The 13,125-nt window shown below is 35.2% G+C and overlaps 1 protein-coding gene across 1 annotated transcript in view; it reads left to right on the forward strand.

The window, feature by feature from the left end:
- Nucleotides 1–13,125, forward strand: part of LRRK2 (leucine rich repeat kinase 2) — a 73,322-nt gene that overhangs the window by 40,891 nt on the left and 19,306 nt on the right. The window contains exons 26-36 of the mRNA XM_067316091.1: nucleotides 1,943–2,129; nucleotides 2,494–2,675; nucleotides 3,188–3,417; nucleotides 4,241–4,368; nucleotides 5,619–5,837; nucleotides 8,018–8,219; nucleotides 8,847–8,935; nucleotides 9,858–10,045; nucleotides 11,016–11,170; nucleotides 12,198–12,344; nucleotides 12,499–12,690. Of these exons, the coding sequence (XP_067172192.1) occupies nucleotides 1,943–2,129; nucleotides 2,494–2,675; nucleotides 3,188–3,417; nucleotides 4,241–4,368; nucleotides 5,619–5,837; nucleotides 8,018–8,219; nucleotides 8,847–8,935; nucleotides 9,858–10,045; nucleotides 11,016–11,170; nucleotides 12,198–12,344; nucleotides 12,499–12,690 (1,919 nt within the window). The remainder of the gene's footprint in view (nucleotides 1–1,942; nucleotides 2,130–2,493; nucleotides 2,676–3,187; nucleotides 3,418–4,240; nucleotides 4,369–5,618; nucleotides 5,838–8,017; nucleotides 8,220–8,846; nucleotides 8,936–9,857; nucleotides 10,046–11,015; nucleotides 11,171–12,197; nucleotides 12,345–12,498; nucleotides 12,691–13,125) is intronic.

A 13,125-nucleotide genomic window follows, 5' to 3' on the forward strand; every position in this document is an offset into this window, starting at 1 on the left:
CTGAAACCAAACAGTCACATTTTCTTCATTATTTGGAGAAATATTACTCCTCAGATAAGTCGAGACTACACAGATCATTTTTGTTAAAAATACCTTCCTTGACTGCCGAAGCTGACAGTTCTTGCTTAGAAGACCAGAATGAATTTATCTTTTTCTTGATACCAACACAGTAAAAAGATACTGGTGATTTTTCCTTTTCAACAAGTTCTGCAGCTTCAGATTTTTTCCCAAGGCTACTGAGATTAGTGTTTCACTTCCCAAATATAACAGGATATTTATTCTCAACAAATGACACTTCCCCTAGATAGAATTGTGATAGAGATGCATGTGACATTTCTTTTTCTATACCTTCAAAGCATTACTTGTGGAAATCAGAACTTCCACTTTTTTTATAGAAGTTGCTGACCTCAACAGGTCACTGGAATCAGATGGTAGGAGGAGTGACTGGAAGGGATGATTGGTTGTCTGATAGATGTGGGCAGATGTGGGTGCTGATGGCACCATGAGGGGCAGCAGGTCAAGAAAGAGGACTGGTGCCTACAAGGTAACTGAAGAAAGTGGGTCTGATAAAGCTGAGATGGAGAGAGTGGGAGGAAAGAATAACCAAATTCTTCTGAGCGCAGAAACAATCAGATCTGGATAGTATTATTAGGCTGTATATGTAACAGTTCCAGTACTTTAAAAAAAGACTTGTGGACTTATATTAATCAAATTTAAATAGAGTATGTCATTATTAACGTGACTAACCAAATGCTGTCAAGAACGTTACGCTATGCTAGCATGCTGATATTTAAACTCGCAGGAGTAAATCCAGTGGATATGTTGAAAAAGATGCAGCTTTCAGGTTCCGCATCTCCCAGCCTAGACAAGTCAATAAGGAATTGCATTAATTTCTTGGCATGGTTCATGCCACAGTGAAATAAACACAACATATTTGTCCAACAGATGGCTTATTAAAAAGAAATGTTTGTAATCCAAGTACTTTATTATGTGGTTCTTAAATATGCATATAGTTGAACTATATAATTTATGCATATACATATATAAAAACATATATTCATAGAAACATTCTGAGAAAAGCACAGTGAGATATTCATACTGTCTGATGTTAATTTTCTAAGTTAGGAGCAAGAGATTGGTTCAGATCACTTAAGTTAAGTGAGGATCCATAGACTATAAAGGGAATCTTGATAATATCAGGAGCTTCCCTATTGCTTTTTTTAAAAAATGAAACGTATAAAGCACATGAAAATACGTATTACTGTTATATTAAATTGAAATTAACCTTTTAAATACATTTACCCTAGTAAGTTTGATGTTGCACATAACAGTGTGCTTCATGGTCCTGTGCTCACATGTAACTGGAACCATGAGCCAAATTCTGTTCTCTGATACCTGGGCGTAGACTTGTGGCCGCTGTTGTTCACAGTTGAATTACTGAATGTTTGCACTATAAAAGTGTGAACAAAATTTATCTGTGTCTGTCTACTAATCTGAACAAAGCCACGCATATCTATGTATTGTAGGAAGAGGAAAAAAGTATACTGTTATTCCAGAATCATATGTGTGCACTAATTTAAATTGATTCATTAATTTTCTATCTGAAACATATAACCTAGTACAATCTGAGTGTTTGTTTTCATAACCAGGCAATTTCATTCATAGGTAGATACATTGAGAGTGTATTATACTGAGCAGTCATATATATTTACATTTTCTTTTTTTTTTAATCCGAGATAATGAAAATCTACTTATATCATCTTAATTACTTTTGTTTGTAGTAGTAATTCTCTATTTTCCCATCTACATTCCTCTCAGAAGACTATCTGCTCTGATATCTACTCCATTTATTTATTTATTAGAACTTCATATAGTCCCAGTTAATCTCAGTTTTATTTATTTCATTTGCTAACTTTTTTCTTTTGTATTTTCATGTTTTTAGTTTGCGATCAGTAGACTTAAGCCAAAATGAGATCATAAGCCTTCCTGGGCCAGTGCACTGGAAATCATTAAACTTAAGAGAGCTGTTATTTAATCACAATCAAATAGGCATCTTGGACTTGAGTGAAAAGGCATCTGCATGGTCTAGGCTAGAGAAATTACACCTGTCTCATAACAAGTTAAAGGAGGTAAAGTATGAGATTCTGTCTCAGAAAATGAAATCACTTTTCAATTTAATGCAGTTTTTCAATGTTCATTTGACTTTCATGTCACCCCCCTCATATCACTGAAAATGCTGTTAATAAAATGGTAAATGTATATCACCATATTAAACTTTTCTGTCTTGAATATGTCATATAATCAGTTTTCGTAAGTGAATTCATTATGAGCTCCTTTGTCTATTAGTCAGGAATGTTAACCCTGTCTATTTAAAAAAAATGTACAACTGTAAAAATAACACTTAGTTTTATTAAATATTTAAGGAATTTATGCTCATAAAAATAAAGGCTTTTTTTTAATGTTTAGCTGTCCATTAAATGTTCTTTTATCTAGATTCCTCCTGAGATTGGTTTCCTAGAGAACTTGACTTCTCTGGACGTAAGTCATAATCCCGATTTGAGATTCTTTCCAGATGAAATGGGAAAGCTGTCCAAAATCTGGGATCTTCCTTTGGATGGACTACATCTTAATTTAGACTTCAAACATGTGGGATACAAAGCCAGAGACATTATCAGGTTTGTTGCCATATTGTTCTTGAGCATTTTTGTTTTGCTTTCTTGCGATATGTAGTCAGCAGTAAGGAACCACCACATCCTTTTGAAAAGAACTGCTGATATGTTAAATGATACCCAGCTTAGCTGCAACTCTGTTTAGTGTAGGCTTTACCATACACACACACATAAAATAGATTATAACCATATAAAAATATAATCATATTATTTCATGAATTTGTTGATGCTTCTATAAACCGTGCAATGAATTGTTTCTTACATGTTTTTTGTGTTCCTGAGAGCATTGCACAGAGCACATTCTGGAGTAATTACAAAACAAAAAGACACGTTATGAATTAAGCCTTGACTTTTGAATCAGAAATTAGAATAGGCTGCAAAAATCTCAGTAGTATCAAACAGATATTTAAAATTTGAAGTAAATGGTGTCTGTCAGGATTTTTGGCTGGTCTTGAGTTCTTTTGGTGTTTTCATTATTAAACACTTATGTGAGTTCTGCAAACTATCTCTTATGCCAGATTTCTTCAACAAAGACTGAAGAAGGCTGTACCTTATAACAGAATGAAACTCATGATTGTTGGAAATACTGGCAGTGGGAAAACAACACTGCTACAACAACTAATGAAATGTAGACGAACAGAACTGGGGTCTCCAAAAGCTACAGTAGGCATTGATGTGAAAGACTGGATCATTCAAGGGAAAGGCAAAATGAAGAAAGAGCTTATATTAAATGTCTGGGATTTTGCAGGTATTTCAAGAGCTTATTGCCCTTTAATCTGGTCTTTTCTAATACGTTAATGCATTGCTTATTCTTAGAATCAGAGTGTAAAATTTCCAATTGTAGACAATAGAATCATGCAAACTTATACTGGAAGTCAAATGACCAATTATAAATTAGTGAATTCTGGAAATTTTCAGTTAATTCCTCAAATTTCATTTAAAGTCTTAGGAATTTCTCATCACCAAATGTGGTCTGATCCCTCATTTCAACCATGGTGCTCTAGAACTGTGATTTCAGAATAGTAAGAAACTTGCTGTGTGATCATGTAAATACAGCCTATACCACAATGCATAGGCACAGAGGAGCAGCATTCAAGTTAAATGTCCAACTTCATTTGTGACATGTTGTGATTTTAAGTACTTAATCATGTGAATTTAGTTCTCTGTTATTTTGAAGTTGCTGGAAGGCCAGGAGGAAGGGAGGGAGGAACTTAAAAAAGAGGGAATTAAAATTTTGGTATTTAGAAATTCAGTAGTGGATTTTTAAAAGAATCGTGACCTTCCAATTTCTCTTTGCAGTGACCGTGTTTATCCAGTTATTGGAACTTACACCTCTTGATTTGAAAGTAGCTTGCTTGTTTCAGCACTACAATTCAATCAGAGAGATACCTCAGAGTACCTACCTAAATTCATTGTTATTATAGATTTACTGTCCATTTAGATAAATTTTTGTAAGCATTAATTTCATTTGTGGAGTAGTGATCTGAGAACATGTGATGTTCTGCTGCCTTTTTGTGATCTGAAGATGTTCATAAGAGAAGTCCTAAACCATGGGTATTTTTTATCATTAGGACAAGAGGAGTTCTACAGCACCCATCCTCACTTTATGACCCAAAGAGCTTTATATCTTGCTGTATATGATCTCAGCAAAGGACAAGCAGAGGTGGATGCTATGAAGCCATGGCTTTTTAATATCAAGGTATTAATCAATAAATGTTTTACAGAATGGATTTCCACTTTCCAGGAAGCTGTTGGTAAACAGTGAATTCGCTGCAAACTTTTCTGAGGGAGGGGAGGAGGAAAGGAGCGCTTCAGCAAATAAAACCAGTAAGATGAAACAAGACATATGCATATTATTGGATAGGAAAATATGTGCAGACATATAAAGGCAAGATCAGCACCATTTTGTACTTGAAATGGCACAAAATGATGCGCAGAAGAATAATTTGCATGTTCTGGCAATATTTTGAATTGACTGATAAGAAAGGGCTAGTATTAAAGAGATGACAAGAGTTAGGCTTGCTTTTTCTTTTACACCGTTGTAAATTCTGAAGAAATCAGAATTTCACTAATTCAAAACTGACTAGATGTGGGCTTGAAATCATGCTGTTAAGTTTTTGCTTAGCATCTTAACAGGAATGATTCTAGGGCTACAATAGGGAAACTGGGTTTAGAACCTGCCTATATATTTTAATTTTGCTACAGATGTTTTATTTTCATTTGCTGGAGTCACTCCAAGGGTGAGCATTACTCATGTGTTGCTTTCAGTCTGATGTTAGCCATGGCTGGGCAATGCAGTTACATCAAGATTTTGTGTACTGACCCTTTTTGTTAACCTTGGTTGTTTTCACTCTTTTCACCTTGAGCAGAGATGTTCAGAGAGTCACAGTCAGTTCACTTTTGATGAAGACCATTTCCAACATACCCTCCTTTGCTAGACAGTGCTTGCTAGTATTTCATAACTGCACTATTCCTGTGATAACTAACACTTTGCTTTTCCAGGTTTTTTTATGAAAAGTACAGTTGCCCACCTCTCTTACTGACAATGTTATTAATCTGCAAAAATGAGATCCAGATCTAAACTGCTTCCTTTAAAAATAATAATTATTTGAATCCCTATTTTGATTTAGACTGCCCTCTATATGTAAAAAATATGGTACATGTTTATAGACTGATAGCATTTTATTATCTTATTCAGTCAAGGGTTTTGTATGGGTATGTTGTTTAAAATTACTCTGAAAAAAGACATGAAGTACTTATTTCAGATTTAGATCTACCTGTTACTCAAACTCATTTTAAAAAGTTGTATTTAAGAAGAAAGAGGAAGAAACAGTTGCTTTTTTAGTTTATTGGATGATTTGACTAAATTGTTCACACTTTACATGCATATCAAAAAATAACATCAGAATTCACCATTGAGTTAATAAATTATATGGATCTTACTAACAGGCTCGAGCTTCAACATCCCCTGTCATTCTTGTTGGCACTCATTTGGATGTTTCTGATGAAAAGCAACGTACAGCCTGCATGAGTAAAATTACTAGAGAGCTGCTGAATAAGCGAGGCTTCCCAGTGATCCAAGACTATCACTTCGTGAATGCTACAGAGGAATCTGATTCCATTATCAGACTTCGGAAAATCATAATAAAGGAGAGCCTTCACTTCAAGGTAGGCTAGATACTGTTTGCAACGTTGAAAACATCCTGGTTTTAATTAAATGCATTTTTAAACACATTAATTAAACACATAATTAAATAAATTTGTAGTGTGATAGCAAACTCATCATACCTTACATAAAACCTTAGACAAAGCAATATAAATGAAGGAAAATCACCAGCTTTGATTTCATTTCTTTTTCTATCAAAAAAATCAGCTTAGTAAAAATCTCAGCTAAGGATAAGTTTTGTCTGTGAACAATAGGATCATTCATTGAATATTAATTGAAAATTGGTAGTCTTTTTCTCATGGAGAAATCTGATCAAAAACAGTTCATTTTTGTTCAATGGCAGCAACTAATTGCAGTAATAAACATTGCAAGATTTCAGGGGTCAGGAATCAGGTTTTGTGAATGAAAACAGGAAAACAAGACCCCCTAGACTGAATGATCCTCCTAAACTGGAGAATCTGCACTTGTAGTTCTGTTGTCTCCAAAGCCGTCCCTACCACTCGTTCCCTGCTGTCTCCTTAGCCACAGCATCCAGCTCTGTCAGTGTGAGTGACAAGTATGAAGAAACTAGCCCAGGCATGGAGCTTATAGAAAGACAAGGTCTAATTTATAGCAAAAAAGAGTATACATATTCTTATTTTTAATATTTGTACAATGCCAAACATGTATACAATGCCATTACACATTAAAGAGAAAAGGTGATCTCTTGTGCTACTGAAGTCAATAGCAAAACTTCATAAATTGCAGCAGAACCCAAATTTATTCTGCATTACTGCTCTGGAGATTTTAAAGGACAAATGCTGTATTTATGACTACCTCACACTGCTGTGTTAGAAAGGAGGGAGAGAGTGCAGACTCCTCTTTCTCTCATCTCAGAAACCACCAGTTCAGCAACATCCATAATCTGCCTAACTTCATTCCATAGTTCAAGGGATAGCGAACCATTGCTAAGTGGCAGCAAGGTGGCTTATTGAGGTGGAATGAATTAATTTCACTTCTTATACATCCAGAAGACACAAACAGAGTAGATATGTGTAAAGATATATGAAGTCCTACATCTCACCATATTTTTTCAGCGCTCAGGAGACATTCTGCTTTTTGAAAACACCTCCCTCCTAAATACCTAAAAATTGCTCCTCTAACATCCACATCTCTTGCAACTGTGATATTCACTGATGTTTAAACTTTTACCACATAAAAATGAGGTAGCCAGAAGGAAAGGTGATAATTTCCATATATAATGCAGACATTTTGTGAAAGGAGAATTACAAGATACCTGGTTAGAAGTTAGGCAAAGTGACTTAAGTACTAAACATTGTCATTAAGTGCTTTGAATCTTTCAGGAGCTTTGAATATTTCAAGATTACATAAGGTAGTACTGGCATTTTTGACACACAAAAAAAATGCCACAGTGCACTGGTGCAGCTTCTTTGAGAGAAAGATTATAAACTGAGAAAGAAGCCAATCTGGAAAAGTTGGGAATATTGTGTCGTCCCCCCGCCCCCTGAAAATGACTACCTTAGTACCCATAGAGAATGAAAGACCTGATCAGATGCTAATACCAAAGGTCAAAGGATGTATTCAAGAAGGAATTCGGGCTACAGGCCTAGGGCTGAGTCCCCCACTGTGCTTCCCTTCAGTGCTGCTAACCTGGCCAGACTTACTCCTTCATCTCCTCCCATCCACTGAGCATCATCACTCAACTGCAGAGACTTTTAATTAAGCTACTACCCTTTTCCCTCCACTTGTCTAAAGACATGTCTGGAGACATTACAGGTTACGAGTACAGTATTTTTTTCTTATTCTATTATTTGCCAGTTATCCTGTTACCCTCAGATGTATGACATCGTGTGTTCATACAGTGAATACTTTCCTTTTATTTTAAACAGAAGCTTCTCTTTGATCTTTTCAGATGTGTCTTTTTTTATTTTTTATATACATATATTATGGAAATATTTTCTTCTATGAATATTCATTTATAGAAAGACATTCATATTATAATTCTGAAAGAAAAATTAGTTCCATTTAGCTTTCAGAAGCCATGTTAGTCAATAAATGAGTGGTTTTGTTCTTTATTGCCATTACTATTGTCTAGAGACTCCCACCTTACATCTTGGTTACATCATAGTTTGCATTTTCCATGAATAAATTAATAAATTTGAGATTATTCCTGATTATACAGATCAGAGATCAGCCTGTGGTTGGTCAGCTGATTCCCGACAGCTATCTGGAGCTGGAGAAGCGAATTTTGTTGGAACGTAAAAATGTCCCAGTTGAATTTCCAGTGATTGATCAGAACCGATTACTAAAACTGGTACAAGAAAGCCAGTTACAGCTGGATGAGAATGAGCTCCCTCATGCAATTCACTTTCTGAATGAATCAGGTAAAGTATTATGTTCAATGTATAATATTTGTTGTTAGTGGTTGGCTGCAAATCTGCAGCAGACACTTGTATGCATTTTTCAGTCTTGCACAAGATTGTCACAGTATGTTGGAACTGAAATGCTAACTTTGGGTAATATTGCAATTTGATAATCCATATCTTTATGTCATAAGGGAATTTCATGATATAAAGAACCACTTCATTAACAGTTTATCCATCTTACCCCTCTTTGAAAACATCACACTTGCTGGTTAGACAACACAACTTCTGAAGAAAGATGCAATCACTAGAATAGCTTTAGTAGAATAGCAGTTAGGTGAATATATTTAATAGCATGTATTAGTACCATACAGACTTCATAATAATAAATAATAAATCACACTGAAAATACCTGCAAAAAAACAAGTCAGATTACAAAGCTAGCAAAACATTTGGAAATAAAAGTAAAGCTGAACAGACCGTGATTGCATTCTACCCTCTTGAGATATTGACATAAATTCAATGATTATTTGTTCTTCAAATTGCTCATATAAAGTCATCCAAGAAAGACAGCCCAAAGCTGGATGTTTATTTTGCTTCATATGGAGCTTAAGAAGTGCATCGCTGATGATGTTATTCTTTGCACAGGTGTACTGCTTCATTTTCAAGACCCAGCACTACAGCTGAGAGATCTGTATTTTGTAGATCCTAAGTGGCTGTGTAAAATCATGGCACAGGTCAGCCTCTGATTACTTTTTATATTTGCATTCACGGAGCTCTCTCCTCTGTCCCAAGCCATGGTGACTTTACAGCCATCCTTTTTCACTGTTTCTTTACATTTTCATGATCTAGTCTTTTTTCAGCACGCAGACTGGTTTACCTGGCTCTTTCTTTGCCTTTTGCATTCTAGGCAAATGTCTGACTCAGTACTTTCATGTTCTCAGGCTGTAATGTCCAATATCATTTACACTGCACTGGATGCAAGAATTCATGTATAGCAGAAAAATTCCAGGGATGCAAAATAATCCTGCAATATGTTGCTATAGGTTGAGGTAAAAGCTGGAAGTCTTGATCAAAGTAGTAAGAATGAGGGAGGAAGGGTCACTGTGTGCTTTGTACAGACAGTAGCTGAAAGTGATACAGAATCACATATTGGGACAGGAGAGCAGCAGACTGCCTGCTTAAGTGAATCCGTCATTGATATGTTAATTTAGAGACTCTCAGACTTTTAGATGTTTATTCAGATTTCCCAGCTTCTGAAACTTTACCTTGCATTCAGTGGAGGAATTGGGGTTGCAAAAGTATGAGTTTGAGCCTTTAAAGCTACTGGGAGTGAGAGAAGACCTAGCAACCTATCACTGTACATAGGTTCCTTTCTGACAATGCTTTCACAAATTAACGTTTAGAATAATTTTCCATATAATATGAAACAGTGAAAGCTACTGAAGAATGGCAGCACACTAGTGGCTTGGACGGGTTAAATTTGTTCACTGGTGTCTTCTTGCTGACTAGCATGAAATGTTTGATTTCACTGTGATAGGGAGTCCATTTTCTTTCTGCTAAATAATAGACTACCAAATATTTTGGGGAACAAAGTTTGTCAGAAAAATGCAATCCACTGATGACTGTACATCTGAAATTGTTCTACTTTTTTTAAAGATTCTGACTGTGAAAGTGGAAGGCTGTTCTAAATATCCTAAGGGAATTGTAAAGCGTTCAGATGTGGAAAAATTCCTTTTAAAGAAGAGCAAGTTTCCTAAGATCTACATGTCACAATACTTCAAGCTTCTGGAAAAGTTTCAAATTGCTTTGCCATTAGGCGAAGATCAACTACTAATCCCAAGCAGGTAAGCAAAGAGCTAAGCCCACAAATGTGCTATAGAAATCAATCAGAAAAAAACCCTCCCATTAGGCTGTAAAGATATTTTAGTTTAATTGATCATAAGGGCAATTTCACATATGAAAGCAAGATTTGTACTTATTACCCCATATTTTTGTAAATGCCTTCACAGATGTGTTAAACTGTTCTTGTAGCAGATAAAGCTTACATCATATTAGCACAGTGGTAAATAGAATGTGTAAATGATAAAATGCTTTATGAGGGTAATATTTCTTTTACAATTACCATACTTTGAGGCTACAGCAGGAAGATTATAATATAGCTTTATATTGCATCACTAGTGTGCCAACATTACAGATATTTATTGCAATATAAATTTTAACCATAATTTCCTATAACCTGTCTGCTTGAAATCAGAACTTCAATCAAGTTACTGTGAGGTAATAAAGTTACTTAGAGGCAATTTCTCCTCTGAACAGTCTAGTCATTAAGTGTGGTGACAAAGAAGAGTTCTGAATTTGAATGCTGTCCTTTTGCTTTGATTGAAGCAGGTCACACAGTTTCTCTGCTTCAGTTACAGATTTCCCTAACATGTTTAATATGGCTTATTTTGCTTAATGGAGAGATTGTTACATGGTTGTATTGATTAGTGTTTGTAATCTGTTCAAAGTGCTGGGACAGGAAGATTTTATTTGAATCCCTCTTATCTGCTTTATATATGCCGCAGGTTGTTCTCACACTTACATTCTTTGATATATAATGATTTCCAGTGAGGTTCTGTTGAGTTCAGATTAGAGCAGAACTTGACTTTAGCACAAACAAACAGAGAATAAGCAAATATATTATTAGGCTGCTTCATGATCATTTGAATCATTAATTCATTAATAAATATATTTTACATAATGAATAATGTATGTCATCACTCAGCTTTGATAAAGTACGTCACTAAATACTGTCTAATATTTTTATTCTTACAGTTTGTCTGATCACAGACCTGTTATAGAGCTTCCCCACTGTGAAAATTCAGAAATTATCATCAGGCTTTATGAGATGCCATACTTTCCTATGGGATTTTGGTCCAGACTGATCAACAGGTTGCTTGAAATATCACCTTATATGCTGTCAGGAAGAGGTACAAATCTTTAATTTCAGAAACAACAGTGAGCGTATTTGCTTTAAATGCCAACACCTGCATGTCCAAGCTCTGATTCCTGTTATAGTTTTGCTTTAGCTAATTTCTGACCACTTCACAAATGCGAGAAAATAAACAGTGGCCGTTTTTGTAACTTAGAAATATTCAGGAACATATGGTGCCTGATCTTTACAACAGTGTGCAAAAGAAAATGGAGGCATAAGCAGCCTCTTTCACTCCTTTGCAGGCTAGAGATGGAGGAAATCCTTGTATTTATGCAAGATTGGCATTCGCTTCTACAAGGAATACAGAAAAGAATGTCTTCCTCACAGAACAAGAAATTGCTTTTCTTCAGGGTCATCTATTCTCCCTTTATGAAAGTCTAAAAACTCTACTTTTATCAAAAGTGGGTTATTTTCTTTAGTTTTTTTCCAATAGTTCCATGCTTTGACATGGGATCTATCTCCTGAACTTCGTAATTACATTCATCTTTGTTTTTTTAATATGTGATTTATGAATATAGGTGACAAGTAAAGTATGCAAAATATGTATTGCTAATGCTCTGCAAATATGAAGTATAACCATCTCTGCCACAGTGGTGTTTGATCTCCTCCTGAACCCAGAATTCAGATGTGAGGTAGCACATCTCACTATATCGTGAGTATGTGATAGAGGGAAGAAGTAAATCGTGGAGGTTTTTTCCTTACATTGCCTAAAATACCCTGTATTTGAACCCATATGTAATTAATTCCCTACATCCATTACCTGTGCACTGACATATCATCTGATTCAATATTTAGTGTTTGTGGATATGCCTTACAGAACGGATCACCAGTTGATACGTGTATTCAGCTTTTGTGGAGATATTCTGCCTGCAGAGGTGTAGTGTTTGTTTTGTTTGTTATATGGATATGCATAAACCTACAATCATAATTAAATATCTAAAGTAGTATGAATTGTTCTGAATATTTGAGAATATGACACATGTATTAGAGATCAGATTTTTAATCTTTTTTTTTTTTTCTAGAGCGAGCTCTTCGTCCTAATAGAATGTATTGGAGACAAGGCATCTACTTGAATTGGTCTCCTGAAGCTTATTGTCTAGTGGAATCAGCAGTATTTGACAACAATCCAGACAGTTTTTTGAAAATTACAGCACCTTCTTGCAGAAAAGGTTAATTATTCCCAAGCCTGATTTTTGCTCCAGTGTGATTGCTGCTTGGCACTTTGGTTTGTTGTGCTTTTGCCTTTTGGAATGTAGAGTTTGTTTTTGTAATTAGAAGTATGGCAGGTAGAGGCTGTAATTTTTCCGTTTTGGCTTTTTAAAGGTTGCATCCTTTTGGGACAAGTTGTGGATCACATAGATTCTCTTATGGAAGAATGGTTTCCAGGTTTGCTGGATATAGATGTGTGTGGTGAAGGGGAAACACTGTTGAAGAAATGGGCTCTGTACAGCTTTGAGGATAGTGAAGAACACCAAAAAATACTGCTTGATGACTTACTTAAAAAAGCTGAAGAAGGTAAGTACTTATGCCATTTGAGGTATATCGATAAATATTATATAACATCTGCTTTATAACCTTTGGGCTCTTCACGTTATTTTAAAACATTTCATTTCAATAAAAAATAATTACAGTATGAGTCAAAAGCAGTTTGTTCTTTTTTTATGCTAGAACTTTCTGTATAACTATACAATAAGGGACAGATTGCAGCTACTCTGTGTAGTCATATATAAAGTTGCAATAGTGAAAAGCATCTTTCTGTCATGATACCGATCATGGAACTTCATTGATGGGATTGAATCCAGCACATAGTAAAACTGATACTAGATCTTGCAGTTGGACCCTGTACAACAGAAATTTAAAAGGCAATGTTGATGAAGACATATCACATACTGATAAAATGTTTTCTTTTTCTATACAGAGAGAAAAATAATCTCTCAGTTTGGCATTGCT

The sequence above is a fragment of the Apteryx mantelli genome, chromosome 1 (genome assembly GCF_036417845.1).
Source record: "Apteryx mantelli isolate bAptMan1 chromosome 1, bAptMan1.hap1, whole genome shotgun sequence".
NCBI classification, from domain to species: Eukaryota; Metazoa; Chordata; class Aves; order Apterygiformes; family Apterygidae; genus Apteryx; species Apteryx mantelli.